The sequence below is a fragment of the Artibeus jamaicensis genome, unplaced genomic scaffold (genome assembly GCF_021234435.1).
Source record: "Artibeus jamaicensis isolate MK-2021 breed Jamaican fruit bat unplaced genomic scaffold, CSHL_Jam_final contig_354, whole genome shotgun sequence".
NCBI classification, from domain to species: domain Eukaryota; kingdom Metazoa; phylum Chordata; class Mammalia; order Chiroptera; family Phyllostomidae; genus Artibeus; species Artibeus jamaicensis.
In genome coordinates this window covers 11,728,992-11,756,309 of record NW_026521803.1, presented here as the reverse complement: position 1 = coordinate 11,756,309, position 27,318 = coordinate 11,728,992, and the positions used below count along the sequence as shown (strand labels likewise).

Sequence of the window (27,318 nt, the reverse complement as noted above, 5' to 3'; positions counted from 1 at the left end):
CAATATTTTGTTGAGGATTTTTGCATCTATGTTCATCAGCGCTATTGGCCTGAAGTTTTCTTTCTTTGTTGTGTTTGTATCTGGTTTGGGGATTGGGATGATGCTGGCTTAATAAAAAGAGTTTGGGAGTCTTCCATCATTTTGGATTTTCTGGAATAGTGTGAATGAAGGATAGGGGTTAGCTCTTCCTTAAGTGCTGTGTAGAATTCTCCTGTGAAACCATCTGGTCCAGGGCTTTTGTGTTTCGGGAGTTTTTTCATCACTGATTCAATTTCATGTGCCGTTATTGGTCTGTTTCGGCTTTCTGCTTCTTCATTGAGTTGTGGAAGATTATACTTTTCTGGCAATTTGTCCATTTCACATAGGTTTTCAAATTTCTTGGCATACAGTTCTTCATAGTAATTTCTTACAATTTTTTGTATTTCTGGCTAGGTACTTTTGGAAACATCACTGAACAAAACAAATACTGCTCATCTCTTTGGTTTTATATTTTAGCAAGGAAGGCAGGCATAATAAATAGTTCAGTTATAATATATAGCTTGTTTGAAGACAATAAGAGTTATGGAAAAGGAGCAAAATAGAGCAAGGAGAGGTATATTGGGAATGTTGGAGGTAGAGATGAAATTTACAACATGAAACAGAGTGGTCAGGACAGATATCCTTGAGAAGGTGACATGTGAGCAAATAATTGAGGAAGAGTGTTTGAAGAAGAAGAAACAAGTATTGGAAAGGTCCCAAAGTCCAACTGTGCCTGCTTGTTAAGGAACTTGAAGTTTTTTTATGATTGGAGCAGATTTCCCCCTCTTTTGTGTGGACAGGTCCTGTCTTGTAAGCTTTTTTCTTTTTCCCTTAAGTCTTGTAAGGTCTTTGGTTTTTACTCTGAAATTGGAAACTCTTGGAGGACTTTGAGCAGAAGAGCCAACCAAATACTTATCAGTCTCCATGAAGGGCCACTGGTCCTTTTTTTCCCCCCTGAAGTTTTAAAATATGTTTGTTTATTCATTTGAGAGTGAGAGAGAGGAAGGGGGAGAGAGAGGACCATTGATGTGAAAGAGAAGCATTGATCGTTTGCCTCCCCTATGCATTCTGACTGCAAGTAGGATTCCCAACCTTTTAGTGTATGGGACGATGCTCCAAGTGACTGAGCCATAGTAGCCAGGGCTGAGTTGATATATTTTAACCAGTTTTTTGTGATTACTATGTGGAGAATTTACTATAGAAGAGATGAATTGAATAGGTAGTCCAGTTGGGAGGTTGTTGCAGTAAGTAACGTGAGAGATTATGTAGGTTTATGCCAGGGGTGGTATAAACAGAGGAGGAGGTAATAGAAGTGATTAAATTTCACACTTGCTAAAAAATGCAAAAAACCTGTAACAGTTTTACTTCACTTATCCTTACTGAGTTATGATGTTAGTCTTATTGTATATTTATACTTACATATATGTTTAAACCATATAAGTCATTGTTACTGTTATTTTAAATATCAGTACTAATTTATATTTATCTACATTCTTCTTTCTATTAATTTCTCTAGTTCTCTGCTTCCATCTGGGGTCATTTTCTTTTAGCTACATGAATTCTCTTTACTTGTAACAAGTTCTCACAGCTTTTGTTTTCCTGAAACTATTATTTCATATTCATGTTTGGAGGATATTTTCTCAGTGTAAAACTCGAGATATATTGGTTTATTTTCTTAATTTGTTTTAAAAAAGTTATGTTATTGTATTGTGGTTTTAAAAAAGTTATGTTATTGTATTGTGTTTTGCTTGTTTATAATAAAAAATTTTTAGTCTTATTGTTGTTGCCCTAAAGACAAAGTATATTATTTTTCCTGGCTACTTTTAAGATTTTCTTTTAGGCTTTGGTTTTTAGGACTTTGATTCTGATGTTTCTAGATATCGTTTTCTTCGTATTATCCTGAGGTTTATAGAGCTTCATACGTTTGCTAGAGACATGTCTTGTTAGCTTAGGAAAATTCTTTCCAGTATTTTTTTGATATATGGGTATTTAATTTTCTCTGCTTTTATAACTCCAGTTAGATGTGTATTAGACCTTTTCACCATGTTGTACATGTCTTTACTCTTGTTTGGGGGTATTTTATCTTCTTTATTTTCTCTTGGTGTGTCATATTTTCGACACATTTTTTTCAGTGCACCAGTTCTCTTTTTCTTTCTAACTAATGAGTTTTTAATTTCAGTGATAACATTTTTCAATTCTGGAATTTCCATTTGACTCTTAAAAAGTCTATGACTTTGCTGAAGTTCTCTGTCTTGTAATTTTTCTTGAATAGGTCAGTCACAGTTATTTTAAACTCTTGCAGATAACTCTAAAATGTGAATGACCTATGTGTCTTTTTCTATTTTCTATTCCTGTTGGTTGTCCCCTTACTCTCTTTTTAAAATACTGACTTGAAATTCACATAATACGAAATTCAGCATTTTAACTTCGTAAAGTGTATAGTTTAGTGGTTTTTGATATATTCACAGTTCTATGAAACTACTATTACTATCCAAAATTCCAAAACACTTTTAACACTTCAGACTGGTTGACAGTCAATCCCAAATCTCCCCTTTGCTCATCCCCCAGTGATGAATCATCAACCTGTTTTTTTGTTTCTGGATTTACTTATTCTGTACATTTCATATGAATGGAATTATATAATGTCTTTTGAGTCCATCTTCTTTTTTTTTATTTTATCGATTATGCCATTACAGTTGTCCTATTTACCCCTTCATTCCCCTCCACCCTGTACACCCCCCCCACCATTTTCCTCCTTTAGTTTATGAGTACGTGTCTCAAGTTCTTTAGATTCTATATTTCCCCTACTATTCTTGCCCTCCCCCCTATCTATTTTCTACCTACCATCTATGCTACTTATTTTCTGTACCTTCTCCCCCTCTTTCCTTCTCCCACTCCCCTGTTGCTAACCCTCCATGTGATCTTCATTTTTATGGTTCTGCTCCTGATCTAGCTGTCCTCTTAGTTTGCTTTTGTTTTAGGTGTGGTTCTTAATAACTGTGAGTTTGCTGTCCTTTCACTGTTCATATTTTTTCTCTTCTTTTTCTTAGGTAAGTCCCTTTAACATTTCATATAATAAGGGCTTGGTGATGATGAACTCCTTGAATTTGATCTTATCTGAGAAGCACTTTATCTGTCCTTCCATTCCAAATGAAAGCTTTGCTCAATAGAGCAGTCTTGGTTGTAGGTCTTTGGATTTCATGACTTGGAATACTTCTTTCTAGCCCCTTCTTGCCTGTAAGGTCTCTTTTGAGAAATCAGCTGACAGTCTGATGGGAACTCGTTTGTAGGTGACTGTCCCCTTATCTCTTGCTGCTTCTAGGATTCTCTCCTGCATTTTATTTATTATTTTTTTAAAAAGGTGTTATTTATTTATCTTTAGAGGGGAAGGGAAGGAGAGAGGGAGAGAAACATCAATGTATGGTTGTCTTTCATGCATCCCCTGCTGGGAATTGGCCTGCAGGGAACTGGTCTGCAACCCAGGCTTGTGCCCTGACTGGGAATCGAACCGCGATTGTCTGGTTCACAGGCCCGTGCTCAATCCACTGAGCTACACCAGCCAGGGCTTGCATTTTAATCTTGGCTAATGTAATGATGATGTGCCTTGGTGTGTTCCTTCTTGTGTCCAACTTTTTTGGGACTCTCTGAGCTTCCTGAATTTCCTGGAAGTCTATTTCCTTTGCCAGATTGTGGAAGTTCTCTTTTATTATTTGTCGAAATAAGTTTTCCACTGGTGGTTGTTCCTCTTCCCCTTCTGGTACCCCTATAATTTGAATGTTGGAGCGTTTAAAGATGTCCTGGAGGTTTCTAAGCCTCTCCTCATTTTTTCGAATTCTTGTTTCTTCATCCTTTTCTGTTTGGTCATTTTCTTCTTCCTTCTGGTCCACTCCCTTGATGTGAGTCTCAGTTTCCTTTCCATCACTATTGGTTTCCTGTGCATTTCCCTTCATTTCAATTAGTTTAGCCTTCATATATTCCTCTAATTTGTGACTAAAATCAAGCAGTTCTGTGAGCATCCTGATCACCAGTGTTTTGAACTATGCATCTGAAAGTTTGGCCATTTCTTGGTTGCTTAGAATTATGGGCTCTGGGGCTTTGAGTTCTTCTTGAGCCATGTTTTGCTCTGTTTGCACCTGTTAGGTACAAGGAGCAGAGCCTTAGGTGTTCACTAGGGCAGGGCCACCCAGGTCGCTGGTTTGTGACACTGTATGTGGGGGCAGGGTCAGAGAGGGAGAATGGCTGTTCCCTCTGTCGCTTCCTGCTGCTGGGGCCTGCACAGTCCATCTCACTGCTAGCTTCTTCACTGGTTTATCTGCTCGAGAATGTGTGACCGAGATAAGCCCTCAAGTGGGTCTGCGGCCTTGCACCCTCAGTGAGTCCGCCCGCTACTGCACACCTGGGATCCGCCCACCGCTGCCTGGTCACCTGGGTCACACTCCTGGGTTGGTCCAGTGGATCTTTCGTGCCCAACCACACTTCGTTGCTGGCTTCGACCCTCTTACTGGTCTGGCTGAAGGGTTCATTGTTGTCAGACTTCTGTATAGTTCAATTTTCTGTGGTTTGTGTTTTTGTCGCTAAAACTTTGTTGTTTTTAAACTTGGTTGTGCGAGAAGGCACAGTATTTCCACCTATGTCTCCATCTTGGTGGAAATCCCCAACTTCTTTCATTTAGTCTTTTTAAGGTTTATCAGTGCAGTAGCATGTGTCAGTACTTCATTCAGTTTTTGTGGTTGAGTAATACACCCTTGTATGGATGTACAATGTATATATATATTACATTTTTTATTTGAGTTGATGGACATCTGTGTTTCTCCCTACTTTTTGGCTGTTATGAATGCTGCTATGAACATTTATGTACAGGTTTTATGTGAATGTACATCTTCCATTCTCTTGGATCTATACAAGGAGTAGAATCACTAAGTCACATGGTAACCGTAACTTTTTGAGGAGGTGTGAAATTGTTTTCCACAGTAGCTGTTTTTACAGTCCCAACAGTGTTTATGAGAGTTTCCTTTTCTCTACATTCTTGATAATACTTGTTATTTCCCGTAGTTTTTAAAATTGTTATAACCATCCTAATTGGTATTGGCCATTTATTTATTTTTTAGAATGCCTTGTAATTTTTAATATAATGTCGGACATTATAAACAAGCAGTTGTAGGGATTCTATTTGCTGTTGTTTTCCTCCAAAGAGTTAAGTTTTACTTTGGTAGGTGAAGTATTAGGGGATCACCCTGAATTTTTTGAGGGTTGATTATAAAATGTTTTAGGGTTGATCTCTTTCAGTTTTTACCTCAATCTGTGCAGAGGCTTTTTTTTGAAGTTTGAATAGAGAGCTTGAGCTGTTTGTGAATGCCCTTCTATTTTGGTGCGACCTAAACTCTCATCTTTGTCTCCCTAGTACTGGGCAGAAACTAAAATTTCTGCTTAGCTTTTTAGCTTCCTGATGGCTTTTTTCTTGAATTTTCCCCCTCTTTGTGATTGTTTCGTTTCCAGCACTGTGGTGGTCCCAAACGGACTCTCTTCTACATAGTCCAGTAGAACTGTCACTTCCTACTTGGACTCTATTTTCCTGTTAAACAGGAAAGTTATGGAAAAAGCCAAGGCGATTATGGAGCTGATCTGTGTTTTGCTTCTTCCAACAGTTGTAACCTTTCCTGTTTCTCTTCGAGCATTGCTTTTTAGTGTTTTCAAAGAGTTTTTACATTTGTCTAGATAATGTCTTTTGGGAGAGTGAGTTCCATACTGGGTACTCTTATTATGATGGTAACCAGAAAAACTGATTTTTATGAATTGAATCACAGGAAATGAAAAACTTATACCTACTGAGAGTGAGAATATTAATTTTCAATAGAAAATTTGGACATGAATATATAAGGAAAGATTTTAATTTTCAAACCAGGGTTGAGGTCAGCTATGTTTGAGGGATGATAAAGGATAATTTATCCATTTACCTACTTGGGCTGCTTGCAAATCTTGGCGATTGTAAATAATGCAGCAATAAACATAGGGGTACTTACATTCTTTTGAATTAGTATTTTGGGTTTCTTCAGATCAGTTTCCAGAAGTGGAATCACTGGGTTATAAGGCAGTTCGGTTTTTAATTTTTTGAAGTATCTCCATACTGTTTTCCATAGTGGCTTCAACAACAGTGTAAAAGGGTTCCCCTCTTTTTGCTTCCTTGGCAGTACTTGTTTATTGATTTATTTGTGGTAGCCTTCTAACTGGTGTGACGTGATACCTCACTGTGGTTTTAATTTGTATTTCTCTGATTATTAGTGACTTTGAACATCTTTTCATATGTCTGTTGGCTAACTGTATGTCCTAGTTGCACAAGTTTCTATTCAGGTCCTTCGCCCATTATTTAATTGGATTGTTTTATGTGTGTTTGTGTGTGTGCATCGAGTTTTGTAAGTTATTTATAAATTTTGGATATTAACCCCATATCAGATGTATTGGCAATATGTTCTCCCATTTAGTGGGTTGTCTTTTTATTTTGTTGATGGTTTCCTTGCTGTGCAAAAACTTTATTTTGATGTATTCCCAGTTCTTAATTTTTTTCTTTTGTCTCCCTTGCTTGAGGAGATGTATCAGAAAAAATATTGCTACAAGCAGTGTTCAAGATTTTACTGCCTATGTTTTTTCTAGGATTTTTATGGTTTTGGGTCTAACATTTAAGTCTTTAATTTATTCTGAATTTCTTCTCTCGTAATGGTCTGCTCTTATTTTTCTGCACCTGTCTGTTCAATTTTCCCAACACCATTTATTGAATAAACTTTTTTTAGTCCATTGTGTGTGTGTCTTCCTCTTAAATATTAATTGACTATAAAAGTGGACATTTACACAATGGAATATTACTTGGCTTTATAAAAAGAAGAAAATTTTCCCATTTGTGACAGCATAGATGGACCTGGAGAACATTATGCTAAGTCAAATAAGCCAGTCAGAGAAAGACAAGTATGTATGATTTCACTCGTATGTACAAACTGAACTAGCAAGCAAAACAGAGACAGAGTCATAGACAGACAGCAGGCTGACAGCTCTGGGAGGGGGGTTTGGGGTTGGAGGCATAGAGCAAAAAGGGAAAGGGACGCATGGACACGGACAACAGCGTCCATGTGATTGCAGGGGGGAGGAGGCATAGGGGGATAAATGGTAATGGGAAAAGCCAGAGTAAAAAAATTATTTTAAAGGATAATTTAAAACTAAGGTAGGTGAACACTGAGTTGATGTTTGGTAATATTTTTTGAAAATTGGACAAGATTATTAAGTGTTAAAGACTACAAATTGAAAAAAGAATTTAAGATGAGAATTAAAGAGAAAATATTTAATAATAAAGGACAATTAATATTTGGATTTAGTAGGAAGAAATTTAAAGATTATGAATTTAAATGAGTGTTATTAGAGTAGTACTTGGTTGTTTTTATAAATGTCAGTGATGATTAAAGGGTTGTTGATTTGAGTGTTTACATGTGATAGCTAAAGAGCAATGTGTATCTGTCAACTGTGCCAGAGTGGTCTGTGTTCACAGTATCTGGGTGGTACACTCAAAGTCACTAACTGACTGCCTAGAAATGTGGGAGAAATAAAATAACTGAAGTTGTAGAGGTAGACATTATATTTAGAGCATAAAGAAGTAGAGAAAGAAGGCAGAAATAAATTTGTAGAGAATAATACTGTACTGTCCTTCTGCAGGCATAAAAATTGGGGTTTGGAAGGAAACTAACCCTTTGCTTTCTCCATCAAATTATCCCCAAGAAGGGAGCCAGGTGTTGCAGACCACCTTGTATCTGTGTTTTTCCTCTCGCCCTTTTCTGAACTCTCAAGGTTAGTCAGTGATTTTCTTCACACTTTCATTAGGAAATTTGCCAAAGGCATCCTTTTGAGGCAGCTGTCTCTGTACCCTTGGAGGCCATCAGTAATGTTTCCTATCTGTAGGAGCAGTCGGCACAAAAATGTTGGGCTGAACTGAGTCTTGGTGATTTAAAACATTCCCCCCATCAAAACTATTCCTTCCTCACCTTCAAACAGCATAAGGCATATTAGATTTTGGTACTTCTAGTTCTTTAGTAATTTTTTTACAGTATTTTTTTCAGGCATAATCCATCAGTAATAAATACACCCAAATATAATAATAATGAAAGGAGACAGTTTTTAAACTTAATTTAAATTACAGCTGTAATGGACACATTAGAAATCTCTATACATAAATAAATGAAAATTCTTTTTATACAGAATGTTAAAGTTTTTATTTTCATCATTGAGATTTTATAAACTAAAATACACTTATTGTGTTGTTTTTGTCTAAGGTGGTCAGCTGATATACTCATGCTAACGATATGAACTTTTGGGGGCATATAAAATATGACATTAATAAGTCCATGATTAAAACACATTAAAATAAATTTTGTTTCTATTTAATCATATGGGCAACTGTTACACCATATGCATCTTTAATATATTGTATAACTGCTTCTGTTATTTTACTGAACTGTCTTCTTCCAGCCACCCACACAGAATATGCCTCTGGGTCCTGGAGGGATGAATCAGAGCGGCCCTCCCCCACCTCCGCGCTCCCACAGCATGCCTTCCGATGGGATGGTAGGTGGGGGTCCTCCTGCACCACACATGCAGAACCAGATGAACGGCCAGATGCCTGGTAAGTTTTTCTCCTCTAAGACATTAACACCAGAGTTGCTTAGCAACTGAAACGACATGGGGGCTCAAGGGATACTAGATTGTTGATGACAAAACTGCTTTGAATGCCCCCGAGTACAAGCTCTCTTAGAGTTTGTTAGCTACAGAGCTACGTGACCTGTATTCAGTGTTTATCAGGCTGCCCTTGGGCTTTGATGTAGCTGACACACAGCATTCCTCTGATGAACAGGACTGGCTAAATTTAGTCTGTCTGAAACTATGCAATACAGCTGGTTTTGGAAGCTTTTTGGAAAAAAGAAGGCATTGTGCCCTGGCTTAAGAATTAAAATCTCTTTATAAAAAGATATAACGTTGCCCTGAGTTTTTGTATTACAGATTTATTGGACTCAGAAGTGGTAATCCTGGAAAACACATAGGGAAAAGAAACAAAACAATCTGTAAAGTGCTAATATATGTTAGTGTTTTCTCATTGATACTGTTAAAGCTGGGTATAAATTTGTGTTTAACATAATATAAATATGGAAATAGATATTAAAGCACAATTTAAAACTGAATGATATGTCAGCTTTCATATATAATGAGCCATTTCCTTTACTGTTTATCCATTTTAAGTTTAGAGCCACCTAGGATATATTTGAGGCTGTTGGAGACTTACTTAGTTACCTTTGCTGGTTTGAATTTTTAATTTGAAAAGTATCTTTAAACTATTTTGTTTTGTAACAGCCCATACCCATAAATAAATGTTGGGTGTTTTCTACATTTAATAAGATAATATTTTCACTTTCTAATGATGAAGATTATTTTCATTAATAAAAAGTATTATACAAATAGTAATAATGAAAGTATATTAAAATAACAGAACAATTTATTTTTTAAATTATTAATTAGCATCCTTTGGAGAGTGTCATCTTAGCTGATTGTGTTAGTTGCTAGCATCAGTGACCATGGGTGATAGGTGTAGACAATAAAGTACAAAGAGACCACAGAGCTAAGGAAGACAGGCATTTATAGAAGATTCATGTGTGACTGATCAGGTAGATGGGCGATGGGGTTTCCATGGCTGTCTTCTCCTTGCTAGAGCTTGCCATGATCAGTGGCCCATGTGGCACACAGTGATAGGGAGTTAGGAATAAAGACATAATTACTTGTCAGGTTGTAGTCAAGAGGAATATTTTTGCTGAATCAACATTTGGCTCATTGAGACACTGTTTTTAAGACTGGAAAGATAGTGCAAATACAGGGTAACAAGTGAGAAGTTTTGTGATTTGCTATGTTTTGTTTTTACGGTGGTACCTATAAGTAGGATTTTGACTTAACCTCTCCATGAAACTCAAGCCTGAGGCCAAAGGGCCAGTTGAGCAGCAGTATGATTGTTAACATGACATTTTGGTTTTCTGTAAGGCCATCTGGAGGGGTTATAATTTTTAGAAGCCAGAGATTTTTCAGCTAGGTATGACGTAGGTGGTCCAGAACACTGTGGAGCTTCCCAAACAATTTGTAGAGAGGTAGGTGTAAGAGAAGTTAGAAGTCCACTTACTTGTATTTTCTTTATTTAATAAGTTCTATATAGTATTTATCCAACTTTTGTGCACACATTTATACTAGGCTATTTGTTTACTATTTTAGTTTTGTTTTTAATATTTTACAATCTAAGTTGCAGAGCTATTTATATACTGCTGTTCTTGGTCAGATAACTTTTCAGTGTCAGGCTCCTTTTCAAAAAAAAGTTAACTGAGTTTTAGAAGAAGACTAGACATCACATGCCTGTTGTACCAAAATCAAACGATACCAAAAGGGATATATATAGTCTTGCCTCTCCAGACACTTTGTTCCAGAGTCAGTGGTGCCTAGTTGTCCTTCAGGAGATATTCTCTGCACCCTTGCCTGGTGTGGCTCAGTGAGTTGGGCATCATCTCGCAAACTGAAGAGTTGCTGGTTTGAGTCCTTGTCAGGGCACATGTCTGGGTTTCAGGCCAGGTCCTGGGTTGGGGGCCTGTAAGAGGTAACTGATCAGTGTTTCTTTCCTACATCTATGTTTCTCTCTCCTTCTCTTTCTCCCCCTCTCTCCTCTCTAAAAATAAATAAAATATTTTTAAAAACCTGTTAAATGAGATTCTTTGTGTATAAAACATATGCATATATAGTTTTAATTTTTTCTAAAAAGTAGGAGTATATAGCATTCATTAGATAGAACTAATATATCATTTTTTTCTCTCTTCTAAGGTGTATCTTTGAGACTATGAGTATATATTTTGGAGACCACTCAGTGTGTAAATAGTTGGCTCATTCTTTTTGGTGACTACATTGCATTCTTTTTTTGGATGCTTGTAATTTACTTGTTCTGATAGAAATACAGGTTATTTCTAGTCATGGTATTAAAAATTATGCTTCTGAGAATATGTCTATAAAATAAAAATAAACAAATAAACAAGAAGACATACTATTTTGTATGTGTACACACACAAAACTTGTATATTTATAAGATACATTCCTAGAATTGAAATTGTTGGGTTAAAATTATATGCATTTTAATGTATACATTCCCTGGACAATGAATGAAGAAGGTACTTCTTTCTTTATAATAGTTTGGGTCAAAATTTTTGATCTTTGCCAATGTGAAAGATAAAAAATTTGTCTCATAGTTTTAATTTGCCTTTCTTTATTGTAGGTAAAGCACATAGTTTGATTATGTTTATGACCTCTTGTAGTTTTTTGTGTGAACTGGTCATTCATGTCCTTTGCCCTTTCTTTTACTGCTGGCAGTATTTTATTTATGTTATATTTTAACTAGTTTGGTTTGTGATGTGACTTGTAAATAATTTTTTCCCACTTTATTTCTTAAGTATTTAATTTTGTTTGGATGTTGTTCAACTTTTTTTCCATGTAGTCTGTCAATCTTTATGATTGTGGATTTTCCGACATATTTAATAAGGCCCTCCCACTCCATTATTATTTTTGAAAAAATTTTTTAAATTCTCTTTTATGGTTTCTTTTCTTTTTCTCTCTTCTTCCCTGCCCCCTCTTCTTTTTTAATGTTTAATTTTTAGTCATTTGGATTTAGTCTTCATGGAAGTAGTGTGGAAGGGGTCCAACTTGTTTTATTTCCAGACGGCTATTTAGTTGTCGGAACACCATTTATGAAATTATCATTCTTTTACCCACAGATGTTTAGTGTCATCACTATAATTGTTTACTAACTTACCCATTTGGGTTGGTTTTTAGACTCTGCTCTGGGTTCATTGATCTGTTAGTTTATTTATGTGCTAATAATACTTCACACCTTTAATTACACCAGCTTTATGTTTTGCTCTCTTATCAAACTAGTCCTCCCTCATTACTGTTATTTTTCACAGTGTTCCTGGCTTTTCAGAAGCATTAATTTCTTAATCTATAAAATGGGATCAGACGCGTTCAGGGTGGTATGGCCGTAGACGGTAGAGGCTGCAGGCTAAAATGGGAATAATAATATTTACCTGATAGTATTCGCTATCATTCATGTAAAGCATTTTCTTTGTTTGCTATTGATGAAATACTGAAGTTATTGTTTGGTATTGTTATTATTATAATGTAAAAAAATAAAAAAATCTTTTGAGGTACTTTTGTACAGACTATCTGTTTAACTTTTGTATTTTGGTTCTGATCATTTCTCTTCAAAGGTCCTAACCATATGCCTATGCAGGGACCTGGACCCAATCAGCTCAATATGACAAACAATTCCATGAACATGCCTTCGAGTAGCCATGGATCCATGGGAGGGTACAACCATTCTGTGCCGTCCTCACAGAGCATGCCAGTACAGAATCAGATGACAATGAGTCAAGGCCAACCCATGGGAAACTATGGCCCCAGACCAAATATGAATATGCAGCCAAACCAAGGTAAGTAAACTTTGTTATTTTTGACTAGAATGCTATGTCAGCCTTTGAAAATAAAACAAAATTTTCAGATTGTTAGCTGATGCATAAATGTGTAAGTTTGAAGTGAGTAACAATTATATATATAAAAGGAATGTTGAGAAACCAGCTTAAGGAATCGGCTTAAAATACTCTTTTTTTTTTTTACATTTAAAAGTTAAATTCCTTAAGTTAGCTTTTTTTAGCTTACTTATTTTTATGTCTTTTGGATAGTTTATTTGAGGGTCTGTATTAATTTGGATTTTTTTTTCTGACTCAACTAATCAGTGAATAAGCAAATATTTTCTTTAGAGCTAGAAAATTGAGAAAATATAATTTTATAGTTGCAAGTACACCCCTTAAAAATATTTACTCTGTGGTTCATTTTACTTATTAAGGATATATTAATTTATGTGAATTTCCCTTGATTTATGTGGAGGTTTTCTGATTCTGAGTTTCAGCATTTAAAAGGTAATAGTATAATTTGTTGTTACAGCATTTAGTGGAGGTGCTGCTATGTTATTGTATTAGAGTGGTGTGAAAAGTTTATTACCAATATCAGGAAATGAACTTGTGACCATGTTTCTCTGTTGAATATTCTTGTGAATAACAGCTAAAAAACGGTAAGTGGGGATCTGTTCTCCTAATTGCCTGTTAAAACATGTGACATATTGCCAGCCTAAAGCTTTTTCAGTTATGAAATGTTGTGCGGTTAAGAGTATAAGATAGATTTAATGTATTTTTGGCAAAAATTGCCAGATTTTGTTTATGAAAAACAAATCACTGCAGAGAATCCAGATTAAGGGAGTCAGTGTTAATCTGTTGATAATTATGATAAATTAATATATTCAGTTTTAAATATTAATATTGATATTTTCTGTAATTTTGGTGACACACACCAAAATTGTATGAAGTTGTTTAGTGCTATTATTTTCTTTGTTTTTTTAGGTCAGTTAAAGGTTCAAACCAATAGCAACATACAATCATTGTTAGATCAGAGTGGAGTTCAGATGTCTTTCCACATAGTTGGTTACCAAAAGAGAGGGCAGAAAGTTGATAGTGATTCTGATAGTAACTACAGTAATGATGGCACATATTCTAGAAACTAGTTATGAAAAGTTAGGGTGTACACCAAAAAAATGGATGATGTTGCAGCATAATTTGATTTCAAGAAGAAAAAATATGCTTGTAGCAATATATATCTAAGAAAATAATTACTGTTTTTGGAGAAAGGAACTGATTTTATAGAAATTTTTCATTTTAAACTTAAGGGCCAACTATTCTTTTAAAAAGTGTCATCTTTTGTACCTGGTATGTACCCTGACCGGAAATTGGACCTGCACCCTTTTGGTGCACAGGAGAACACTCCAACAAACCCAGCCACCTGGCCGGGGCTGTGGGGGGACTTCACCCGCACATGATCTGCTTGGGAGGAAAGGTGGCTGATCTTTCAAAGGAGAAGGGCGAAGAGCTTTTTCCTCAATGGGCTTTTATTGGGTTCAGTTTGCACAGGAATACACGTAAAGCTCATTAATCATTGTCAGGCAGTAAGGATCAAACAATAGATAACATAAAAAACTATGAGGGCTTTTTCTGAGTTGGGGTCTGTTAGCTAAAGGGCTACAAAACTTTGGGAACAAACTCATTTTCTGCTCGGACCCTTATCATTTAATTGAGGACATTCCTAGCAAAGCAGGTTTCACAGGATTTTATGTATTCTTAGGCCTGGTCACCTGGGGAACCCATCCTTTCTAGCACAGGGTTGCACCATCCTGTGTCATTGTTTCAGGCTTAAGTTGGCAGGGGAAGTAAGGCAGCCTAGAGGTTAGGAGACTTCTTGCAGACAGAATGAGGATTTAGGCTATGTCAAAGTCGAGGAACGAGGGTCCATCATCCCCTTTTGCGGTAGCCCCCAAGTCCTTCCCTGGGGGCTCCCCATGATGATGCCTGTCTTAGGTCATCCCTCCCTTGAGGAGTCTTACCCATCATTGGTAAACCAATCATGCATTGGGGGCCAGGCAGGTTGAAGTAAAAGGGGCAGAGACAGTGCCTCTGCCAGGGAGATAAGCTTTGTCTCCTTAGTGGCTTATGGTCTGAAGGTCGTTCACGCAGCCTTAGCTGTGGGGGTTACAGCTCCTGAAACCAGGCAGGGCAGTTCCCAACACAGGGCATGTACATATTTTACATGAAAAATTTTCTGTTTTGATAAATAAGTGGAAGAAATTCGGGGAAACTACATTGTAAATACTGTCTTTAAAGAAAAGCTTGAAAAATAGCAAAATTTCATAAAAGGAAAACACTTGACTTTTAAAAATTTCTTTTAATGTTTATGGAGATATTATTAGCTGTTCTTTGAGTTAATGACAAACTGTTGGAATCTTTTGACTATCTTCATATTCTTAAACATATCTCTGTCAAGAAATATTGAACAGTATTAAAGCTAATTACCATTTTTAATAATAGGGTATATTAGTCAAGAAAAAATATTTATGGGATTTCTTAGATTAAACCTCTGTCAAGTGATAAAGAAAGTGGAAGAAGACTAATTCCGAGATTTTTGTTTTAAAAAGGAACAATTAAAAGGCAATTATTATTCTTTAAGTGGCATATTTGGGAACTTTAACTGGTGATATGGTAGCAGTTTTCTAAACAGAACATTGCAGGTCAAAGTCTAGATAGATTTATTTTGGTAGTTTTTGGAGTGACATTTTTACCCTCCCTTCCTTCTCTCTCTCAGCTTTGAAAATGAAATGGAGGGGAAAGTAACTAGTTTAAAACTCTTGTCATTGTAATTTAGGAATCTGGTTGGAATTAATACAGGGGACAGATCCCATACATTTACAATTTATCATATTGACTCTTTAAGAAAGTGAAGAGGAATATTCTGCTAATTTATAGTACTACTTGCAAAATAAGAAGTCACACTGTGTACCAGTAAACTCACCTCTCTTCACTGTTAAGTAGGTAAATCACTACAATATGTCTAGTATTGCAGGTTTTTGTTTGTTACAGTTTTAGGAATATACAGCTACATTGTAGTTCACTTATACATATGATAAATATTACTATTTTGAATGAGTTTTTCAAGGTTGTAATTTTTTCTTCAATGATAACATTTTTTGGTAATACAAATTGTACTTAAATATCTGGAAAATGCGAAAATGCATAGAGCATAAAATAAAAAAATTATCTATAATTTTGCTCTGTAAGTTTTAAATTACTCCATAGACAAGGTACGGTACATTTATGTAAGGTTATATTCCTGTACTTAGACACTTTGTGGCAGCAGTTTGAGTACTTGTTAATTACATACTTATTTGTAAATTTATGTTATTTTTCTCTAGACTCAACATTTTATGAAATTAGGAACTGTGTCTTGTTTTTTTCATCACTACATTATCCTATTTGTTGATAGCTAGATGAGCTAGATTTTCTTTTTATAACAAATTAGAAAACTAGCATCCTTCTCTGTGGTATTGTTATCATCAACTGTCATTCCAGGAGTGAACCAAAAAAGGAACTGTCAGTTATACCAAAACCTTTTGGGTTTTGGAGACAAAATCCTGGTGTGTTTCTGTCCAACAGATTATAAATTCAGTTTTATTACAGTTTATTTTTGAAAACTTTTTATTTTAAAATAATTGTAGGTTTACCAGAAGTTATAAAGATCCTGTGTGTCCTTCCTCAACCATCTCTAATCCCCAGCAACCACTGTTACTTTTCTTTCCATTTCTATAACTTTGTCCTTGTTGGAATGTTATAGAAATGGAATCATACACTGTGTGACCTTGTCCGATTAGCTTTTTACTCAGCTTAATTAATATTCAAGTTGTTGCATGTATCAGTGCTTCATTACTTTTTATTGCTGAGTAATGTTACATAGTATATAGTTTTACCGCAGTTTGTTTAATCAATCACACATTGAGAAACATTTTGGTCATTTCTGTTTTAGGCTTTTACAAATAAAGGTGCTATGAACAATCGTGAACACATTCATGTTTTTGTTTGGACATAAGTATTCATTTCTCTAGGGTAAATAACTCAGGAGTGCAGTAGCTGGGTCATATGATAAGTGTATGTTTAGGTTTTTTTTTTAGAAACTTCCAAACTGATTATCAAAGTGGCTGCACCATTTTACAGTCTCACTAGCAATTTATGAAAGATCTGCCTTCTACAAATCTTTGCCAGCATTTGGTGTTGTCAATATTTTCTTTATGGTAGCTGTTCTAAAAATGTGTAGTGATATGTCTTTGTGGTCTTACTTTGCATTTCCCACATGGCTGCTGGCATGAACATCTTTTCATGTGCTTACTTGCCATTATGTGTCCTTTTTAATGAAATGTCTCTTCATGTCTTTTGTCCTCTTTCTAGTTGGATTTTTTCCCACTGTTGAGTTTTAAGAAATCTTTATATATTATTCTAGGATTAATTTAAAATCTCCCAATATTTTATGTGAAATTTCAAACTTAAGAAAAGTTGAAGGAATTGTACCTGCATAGTTGCCACCTGTATTCTACAGTTAACATTTTACTAAATTTATCTTCCATCTGTTAATTTACTCATCCATCAATGAATGTTATTTTCCCAAATGCATTTCAGAGTAATTTGCAGATATCTGTACACTTTACCTATAATACTTTAGCTGCATATTATTATAAGTCAACATTTTAAATTAAATTTAGATAACATTTACTTAGAGTGAAATCTGTAAGTATTAAGTGTATGTATCAATTCATTCAGTGAGTTTTGGCGTGTTTGTAAAATAACTCTTTTGGATTCATTTTATAGCTACCATCTTGCCCTAAGTGCTCTGTGGGAGGCAGTCCTACTCCAGTATTAGACATTTTATATACACCATAATCTATAGCTTCTTTCATAGTAAAAGGGGTTGACCGGTTTTTCTTTCCCTAAGAACTCTCTCTCAATGTGTAGTTCTAGGACTACCTGGATCAGAATCTCCAGGAATACTTGTTAAAATAAGATTTGTCTGCTCTACCAGAGTCTCTAGGGGTAAATTTTACGAATTACATTTAACAAATATTCGATGGCATGCTTATTTATAGCCCATTCCCTCAGAATTTTTCTGGGCTGCATAATGTCTTCTGTGTTGGATGGTTCATCACTTTGCAGCTCTCATGCCAAGTGACACCAAACTATATGTTCTAATGTAGCCCAACTCCATCCATGGCTTTCTACTTGGGCAAGATAGGGTCTTTACTTTCACAGCAGATTGTCACTTGTACCACATAGATCTAGAGCTTTGGGAGTTTGTTTTTGAATTAATATTATATAGTATAGCTGAAACTATATAAAAGAGATGGTCTTAATCTTAAGCATCTGTGTAATGTTTTATTTTGCTGGATTTGTTAAGCCATAACATACTCCTTTTCCATTTTTTTTTTTTTTAGTCACCAGAAAGCTAAATACATCATTTAAATCCTAGATTATTTGTAGAGATGCCTATGATGTACAGTGTCCTTCAGATATAGGATTTCTTGGCACTATTGCCACTTTGAGCTGAATAATTCTTTATTTTGGGGGCTTGTCCTGTGTATTGAGATTTTTAGCAGTATTTCTGTCCCGTATCCACTAGGTGGCAGTAGCACCCCCATGCCAGTTGTGTCAACCAAAATCTCTGCAATCTGCTAAATGTCCTTTTGGGGGCAAAATCTTGCCCACAGTTGTAACAGCTTTAAGAAGTGGTTAATGTAAGGAACTACAGATAAGGATGGTCTGTTATTAAAGAAACAAATGAAAATAACAAAAATTGTTGATACTGTTAGGTTTTAGTACTTTTTAATATGTTCATGAGAATTTTTCTAAAACATTTATGTTATAAAAAATTTATATCAATGAACTTCTACCCGTTTTACTGGCTAAAATCTTTCGTGGTGCTAACCCTCACTGTTGTGTTTCAGTTGCTTGGGCGTCATCTGGCAAAGTGAAAGGTCACTGGTTTGATTCCTGGTCAGGGCACATGCCTGGGTTGTGGGCCTGGTCCCTGGTTGGGGGGTGTGTGAGAGGCAATCAATTAATATTTCTCTAACACATCAGTGTTTCTCTCCCTTTTTTTATCCCTACATGCCCCTTTCTAAAAATAGATAAAATATTAAAAAATAAAATAAAATGAAATCTATCATGGTTCTAACTTTTCATTGATTGCTTAGAAACTTAAATTTGTACTAGTTGCAATGACTTTATTAAGCTTTTAGGGTTTTCTTAGTTGCTTGGCTCTTGTTCTTTTATCCTTACTGTTGTATTTATAATTTTTTATTATGAACTGTTTAAAACTCTTGATGAGCACAGGTGTATGTTTTTAAGTAAAGAATCCTGTCATTTAAAATGGCTGTTTAATAGGTAGTTGGCTAGGTAATAGTTTGTTAGAGTACAGGACTTTTTTTTCCTTGCCAAAGAAAAAAATCCTTATTAATAATAACTTTAAGTGAGAGGTGTACATGTTACTTTGAGATTGAATTTTCTTAAAGCTTATACTTATTTTTTAGGGAGAGGGCAAGGGAGAGGGAAAGAGGGAGAGAGAAACATCAATGTGCGAGAGATACATGGACTGGTTGCCTCTTACATGCCTTCAAATGGGGAACCCTAGCCCACAACCCAGGCATGTGCCCTGCCTGAGAATCAAAGTAGCGACCTTTTGGTTCATAGGCCAGTGCTAAACAACTGGTATTGAAATGTGACCAGTATGTAATGAAATATGAGCGAGAAAATAGGCTTGGGGAGGGTGTCATCTCTGAAATTTCATAGTCTAATTCTCATTATAACATAGATACCGGTGGGATGAAGAAACTTCTTATATTTTATCATTTTTGTATTATGGTGATGATGTTATATAGAACTGTTTTCCTGAGAGAAGGAAAACATGGGAGAAGTATGATTTGAAAGGAGGTACATGTAGTGGTTAAGAGCATGGCTGTAGAGTTCTTACCTTTTACTAGTTATGCATCTTTTGGTAAGATTTGTAATGTTTGCAGTGTTAAATGTTCTTACCTATAAATGAAGTTGGTAATAATTCTACCTGTTTCATAGGTTTTGTGGTAGATAATAATAAATCTAAACCTCTTAGCATAGTAAGCCTGGCCCATAATAAGTGCTCATTAACCCCTAGCTGTCATTTTAAAATTTTACTTAAAATAATTTATAGATTAATGATATTATGTATAGAGTTATGATGTATAGGTTTGCATCAGAAGATGTGAACATAAATGTCTGTATGTGGATTTAAAAATTATATAATTCTGAATTATTCATATATTAATGAAAATGTTATCTCTATATTTGAGTTTTAAAAATTTGACCAGTAACTTGAAATATAACTATGAACTGTGCCATTGGAGTAAAGAATTCTAGTTATATAAAATATGGTGATTTGGGATTATTTTACATGTGTTTAAGATACAGGATGTTTCAATAGAGTATCTGTTACAGTATAGAACTCAAATAATGTTGATGACGAACATTTGTTATATAACTTTTTAAAACACATTTTCAAGAACATATTAGATAATGAAGATAGTAGTAGTATCTTTGTGTATGTAATATCACACTTTGTAGTGTGCCTTAGCATCCAAATGATTTTTGTGCAAGATGAAGTAAATCTTTAAGCATAAAGTAATGTGTGATGTTATTGTTTGTAGAAATTGGTTTTTATAGTCTTACTTTATACTCTTACTTCACTCTGTAGTACAGATTTTTGAAACTTATTTGGGGTAACCTTGTGAGACTTAACTCTTATTTTTATTAGTGTTTCAGGGAATAATAATATTCACACACTTGCCAGTATAGCATATTTCCTTATCCTAGGAAAATAATATGCTTCCTAAACAATCAGAATTGAAGTCACAGTTTTTTTAATAGATAGGGCTTGAAGGAAAAACACAAAAAACTTTATTTACAATACCCAAAATTTATAAAGAACTCATACAGCTCAACACCAGAAAAAACAAACAGCTTAATTAAAAAATGGGCATAGGAAATGGGCATAGGACCTGAATAGACATTTCTTCAAGTAGGACATACTGATGGCTAACAAATGAAAAGATGCTCAACGTCACTAATCATTAGAGAAATGCACATTAAAACCATAGTGAGATAAATCTCACACCTGTCAGGATGGCTGTCATCAGTAGCTCAATAAACAACAAGGTGAGGATGTGGAGAAAAGGGGACCCTCGTGCACTGTTGGTGGGAATGCAGACTGGTGCAGCCACTGTGGAAAGCAGTATGAGGTACCTCAAATAGTTAAAAATGGACCTGCCTTATGACCCAACGATTCCACTTTGGGGAATTTCTCTGAAGAAACCCGAAACACTAATTCAAAAAAATATGTGCATCCCTATGTTCATTGCAATGTTATTTACAATAGCCAAGATTTGAAAGCAGCTTAGTGCCCATCAGTAGATGAGCAGCTGAAAAGGCTGTGGTACATTTACACAACAGAATGCCACTCAGCTGTGAAAAAGGGTTATCTTACCTTTTGCAACAGCATTGGTGGAACTGGAGAGCATTATGCTTAGTGAAATAAGCCAGTCAGAGAAAGTACCGTATAACGATTTCACTTAGGGGTAGAATCTCAGGAACAAAATAAACTAAGATACAAAATAGAAACGGACTTTAGAGAACAGTCCGAGAGCTGTCAGAAGGAAGGGGTTTCAGGTGCTGTGTGAAGCAGGTGAGGGGGTTAGGCAAAATAATCCCAAAACTCATTGAGAGACTACAGTAGGAGGATTATTAGAGGGAAAGGTGATGGAAGGAGACTTCACTTGGAGTGGTAAACACACAATGCACTATACATGTGGTATGTTATAGAATTGCACACCTGAAACCTGCGTAATTTTATTAACCAGTGTCACCTCAGTAAATTCAATTATAAAAAAAACATGGAAAACATGTTTTAGTACTGCTATCCTCCTCCATTTTGTTTGGTTTTAGACTTGATCCTGAATAATGGTAAGGGTCCTCAGAGGGAGGGAAGTGAAGAATAAAAGAAGGGTGGTGTTTGAGCTCTTTGTCACAGGAACTGCTGATAGTCCCAGAGATAAAGCACAGGTGGTCTTTCCTACCTAGGACTTAAGCTAGAAATACTTCTGTCTTTTAGAGCAAAGCTTAGAATTTTGTTGTCATTGTATCCTTTTGGATTTTTCCCTTAGCTATTATGTTTTTGCTCCCTTCTTTATTTTTAATTTTGATTTTAATGCACATAAATGTTTTAGTTTTATAGTTAATTTTGTTAAGACAAGAGGTCTTTCTTTAATGGGTGTTCAAATGGAACACTTGGTTTGACTACTGGTTTGCTGTGTAACTTTGTGGAGTTTACTTTGTTTTGGTATATTTTCTTGCATAGCATAAGGGTTTTCTGTCTTTTCTAGGTAGGTTATATTCATAGTTACTATATAGTACAGAGTAAAAAATACATTCAGAATGTTGTATCTACTCATATATTGAGTATATTGTATCATATATATCATATATCTCATATATTGTATCTACTTTATTTTTTAAAAAAATTACAAGACTACCCCTCCAATGAATTTCAGATCAGCTATCATGGATTGCTTGTTTTCCCTTGTTTGCATGTTATAAAATTGCATAAAGTCAATTTTATTATAATAAGTTATGTATTTGGGGGTTATATGATAATGAAAGATTTTGTATTTCTCTTAAGATGTTAATATTACATGTAACAAAAAATCATGTGCATAATGTTCTGTCTCTTTTCAGGTCCAATGATGCATCAGCAGCCTCCTTCTCAACAGTACAATATGCCACAGGGAGGTGGGCAGCATTACCAAGGCCAGCAGCCACCAATGGGCATGATGGGTCAAGTTAACCAAGGCAATCATATGATGGGTCAGAGACAGATTCCTCCTTATAGACCACCTCAACAGGGTAAAGTTCCATTTGGAAAATTTCCTGCTTAATGTAAATAACAGTAGTGGGGAGGCCTTCCATTTTATATATATATATATTTTCCTGAATGGTAGTGGATATGGGAGGTACAAAGGGTCACGAATTGGGTAGGAATTTCTTGGTATTCAGCTTTCTTTTTTTCTTTTTCTGAGAAAAGGCTACACCATAAAATATTATAGCAAAAGATAGTTTATAGCAGAAAGTACTATTTTATTTTTGAGAAGGTACTAAATAGATGGTCAGAAACAAACCTGAATTTATTTCAAACTGCTCTAATATCAAAATAAAAAGAAAATTATTCTAGTTTTACCCTCTTTTTAAGAAGTTAGTGTTTTGTTTTGTTTTGGAGTTGGTATTATTTGATATTGCATGTATAGAGTTAACATTAATTTTTGTGAAATGTGGTGTTTGGTGTTGGCTGTGTATTTATGTATGTTCGTATAAGAATAGTTAAAAGTATATGAAATGCCAAAGCATGAGAGAAGAATCTAACAGCTGAGAAATAATCTCTCATAACCTGAGATAGAAAGAAAACCTTTGATAACCTAGTGAACACATTGTTTACATCTTGACTGGTTGTGGTTTTTCAGGCCCACCCCAGCAGTACTCAGGCCAGGAAGACTATTATGGGGACCAATACAGTCATGGTGGACAAGGTCCTCCAGAAGGCATGAACCAGCAATATTACCCTGATGGTAATCTCTCCTAATGTTAACTTTCCTATTTTCTGTCCCTGCCCAATGTTCATGTAGATAGCTATTCAAGCCAGTTTATTGTGGATAGAAGAAACTACCAATATGTTTCTTTTAAATTGGGAAAACTTCAATAATCTAAAGCGTCAGTGATAGCATTAGTATATAATCTATTTCAAAGTATATTTTATTTAGATATTCCATATTAACACCATCAGGGATCCCGTTCTGGCACTGGAATCTTTTCTTTTATAAAAGAGGACGTTTTTGCATTTGAAATTATTTATTTCAACCAAAGCCAATGTTACTGATTTACTTTTTTAAATAACAGCTTTATTGAGATAATTCACACACCATAAAGTTCACCTATTGGTTTACTTTTATATATTGTATAAATACACAGAATTTCTCAAGTTTTTTTGTATGTTTTATTATTTTAGTTAATGTTGCATACTTCTTAAAGAACTATGGTTTGTATACATTAGCATTTGCATTTGTGAAAAATTTTTGGAGGCTAAATTATATTCATAATATAGTTGTATATAGACTTAGTGGAATAGGAAAGGCATTTGGAAAAAACATTTCAATTTTAGTTGTTTAGTTTAGTGGAATTTTTTTTTTTTTTTTTTTAGTAGGAAGGTGGCATGTAAAAAACTGGCATGTAAAGATGAGTTGCACTTAGTAACAATCCAAGCATCCAAATAGGCTGTCACTGCATAGTTCCATTTTTCTCAGTTTTTCTGTATGTTTGAAAAATTAGCGGGGGGGTGGGCTGGGATGGGAGTAAAAAACAGAAAACTGTACTTGAACAACAATTAAAGAAAATAAATAAATTAAAAAAATTTATAACTCAGTGGTAGAGCAGAAATAATTCAAACATATAAAACTGATAAATTAGAGGTGGTTAGTCACCTCACACAATTTGTCTTTTTTATGAAAGGATTTGCCAGAGTCTTCATTTATATAGTAAGCTCCTGTGGTGTATTTAAGTCGAACTATTTAAAAAAGAGAAACAAGGGGAAACTAAGATTGAAGTCTTAAGTGTTTGGAAGCTAGTTTAAGCTAGAAAGAAGATACAATTTGATGTTTTTAGAAAACCATTTTGCCTGCCATTTTTCATCAGTGTATAGAACATAAAGGTACCTTGGTGTAAGGACATTAGTTGTATTGCAGAGGCTTTGCTCATATGTAGGCACCTGTAGAATGGTGCATATGATAAATGTTTGTTACTTATAGTGATAATATGTATGGATAATTCTTGTTAGAAAATGACTTATTAGTATTAGTTTATAACATTAGGTTTTTCTTGCCCTAAATTACTAAGTGCTGTGTTCTTTTTTTCACGTGTAGACATTGTATTAAGTAAGTTTATAGACTCTATTTTTAAAAGGTGAAATCTAGGTTATTAAATTTTATTAGGAAGTTAGCTAACTATAAATGATTGGTTTGATTTTTAGAATACATTTCAAGTAATTGAGGTGAATTTGATACTGTTATTTTGGGTCTATTTCCTGAAATGTGAAATTTGTATTTTTATAAGGAGGATCTTTCTATTCAAAATAGATGTTATTTTTGTAAATGTCAGAACTTTAAAGTTCTATAAATAATTTATCTTTACCACATTGGGATGTAAAAATTTAAATGGTATCATTTTGCATAGGTGTATATTAATATATTTGTCTAATATTTACATAAAATAGTCATTCCATTTATAATAAATATGTAGATTAGGAATTGGCAGACTTCTTTTCTATAAAGAGCCAGAGAGTAAATATTTTAGTCTTTGCTACATGGTCTTGATCTCAACTGCTGAAATCTTGTAGCATGGAAACAGCTATAGAAAATATGTGTGCACAACTGTGTTTCACTAAAACTTTATTGACAAAAATAGGCCACTGGCTGTATTTAGACTGCAGGCCATAGTTTGCTGACCCTTAATGTAGGTATATGTGAGATAGTTTTGGAGCATTGGAATACTAGAGCATTGAGTATAACGTTTATTTATAACTGTATTCCTCCTTCCTTAGTTAGACCTTCTACTAAAATGGAGTTCAGATTTTAGCTAACTGAAAGGTATTTCTTGCATTTTCTTTGTGTAATTTAATTAAAAGGACTAGAGTATCAATTTTCATTAAAGTCCAGTCATCTTGCAGGTGAAATTTATCGTGTCTGAAAAGTAAAGGTGTACTCTAGCACGTAATACAATATTAATTTTATGGAGGTGTATGTCCATGTTACTGTGGAGGTATTTTCTTAGGTTTCTAGAATGGTAGCACTAAGCAATATATTTTTGCATCTAAAAATATTTTGAGGTACATGTATTTTATTCAAGTAAATAGAATGTGAAAAATTTGTTTCAGTTTTTTTCAGGGGCTCTTTTATATTTTGCATTGTTTAGCATATGCTGTGGAATTGGCGACCAGCAGAACAGGTGTTTGACAAAATATGATAATTGCTTCCTTTGTTCATTCTAATTTAATTCAAGTTATTTACATGTGAAAGGCCTAAATGCTTTCATTCTCTGAAAAAAATAGAAGATAAAGTTTTTTTCCCCCTCAATGAGGATTATCAGAATTAAGACTAAGTGTAATGTTTCTAAAACTACTGTTTTAAAAAAAAAATTGCTCGTTATCTCAATATGAAAACAATCACACTGGTAAATATTTGGCTAATGCAACTGAAATTATTTTTCATGTATTTCCATTTCTTTTTTTTTTTTTTTTTCAGTTTTATCTGAACGTTTAAATATATTTAGGGTTTTCACTCAGTGGCCATTAACGTTTCTTCCTGTCTCTTGTCGAATTGATGTAGGTCATAATGATTACGGTTATCAGCAACCGTCGTATCCTGAACAAGGCTACGATAGGCCTTATGAGGATTCCTCACAACATTACTACGAAGGAGGTATCTATATACCTTCACACACATACACATATATATCCCCTTCTACAGGAACGAAAATTCTTGCATAAGACAACTTCTACCCGTGCAGAGCTCTTGTAGAATGATAGTTGCTGGCTGTCTTGAAAGTTACAGGGAGCCCAGAACAATCAAAATAATTTCCTTACAAATATTTAAAATATGTAACCATGACTTGCCATTTCTAACAACAATAAAAAGACTAAAACACTTAAAAATTATTTTTCCTCAGTGGAAATTTTCTATTTGAACTTAATTCCATCGATCCAGTTTTTTTGTGTGTGTTTACATAAGTATAATTTCACATATAAGTAGAGTGCCTTTAGGAAGCAGCTTGCTGATCTTGTGTAGCTAGTGTGTGCTCTTGTAGCTGTCTTTAATTTTGTCTTTTTTATTTTATTTAGCATAGTCATGATCTTATGACTGTGATGTTCCAGTAAATGTAATGCTCGTATGGCAGAGACGCTGAAAATGCTGCAGTTCAACCTTGCAAAATTGGCTTTAACTGCAGTTTGTTTGGCCGAAATCCTTCTGTTTGGTTTGAGTTTTTTCTTTGTTCTGTTAACTTTTAAAAATCAATATGGCATTTTTATTTTGTTCTTGTGTTGTTGGCTATGCATCTTAGAGGAAAAAGTAAGTTAAGCAAACTTCTCAGTTGTTTTTTTTTTTTTTTACTCCAATTATCCTGTAGGAAATTCACAGTATGGTCAACAGCAAGACGCTTATCAAGCACCCCCTCCTCAACAGGGATACCCACCCCAGCAGCAGCAGTACCCAGGGCAGCAGGGCTATCCAGGACAGCAGCAGGGCTACGGTACTGCATCTTATTGTTACCTTCCCCAAACAAAGTGACTAATGTTTTGAAATTTGGAAGTAGATACATATTATTTTTGAAAACTCAGTTTTACCTCAGTCTCTTACTAGTGTTTATTTAAAATGTTCTTAGATAACCCTGGCTGGTATGGCTCAGTGATTGAGTGCTAGCCTGTGAACCAAAGGATCGCGTTTTGATTCCCAGCCTGGGTACATGCCTAGGTTGCTGGCCAGGTCCCCAGTAGGGGGCGCGTGAGAGGCAGCCACACATTGATGTTTCTTTTCTTCTTCCCTTTTCTCTCTCTAAAAATAAATAAATAAAATCTTTAAAAATATTCTTAGATAAAGTATTAATCATTTAAAAATAAACAGAAGCTAGAGATGGTTCATCGACTAAAGAT

General features: G+C 34.8%; 1 protein-coding gene across 2 annotated transcripts in view; it reads left to right on the top strand.

The window, feature by feature from the left end:
- The window catches only part of SS18 (SS18 subunit of BAF chromatin remodeling complex), a 68,761-nt gene that overhangs the window by 24,138 nt on the left and 17,305 nt on the right, over nucleotides 1-27,318 (top strand). The window contains exons 4-9 of one of the 2 annotated variants that reach the window (XM_037127841.2): nucleotides 8,524-8,677; nucleotides 12,333-12,554; nucleotides 22,305-22,472; nucleotides 23,084-23,188; nucleotides 25,997-26,089; nucleotides 26,796-26,918. In XM_037127841.2, the coding sequence (XP_036983736.2) occupies nucleotides 8,524-8,677; nucleotides 12,333-12,554; nucleotides 22,305-22,472; nucleotides 23,084-23,188; nucleotides 25,997-26,089; nucleotides 26,796-26,918 (865 nt within the window). The remainder of the gene's footprint in view (nucleotides 1-8,523; nucleotides 8,678-12,332; nucleotides 12,555-22,304; nucleotides 22,473-23,083; nucleotides 23,189-25,996; nucleotides 26,090-26,795; nucleotides 26,919-27,318) is intronic. The other variant, XM_037127842.2, reaches the window with a different exon arrangement.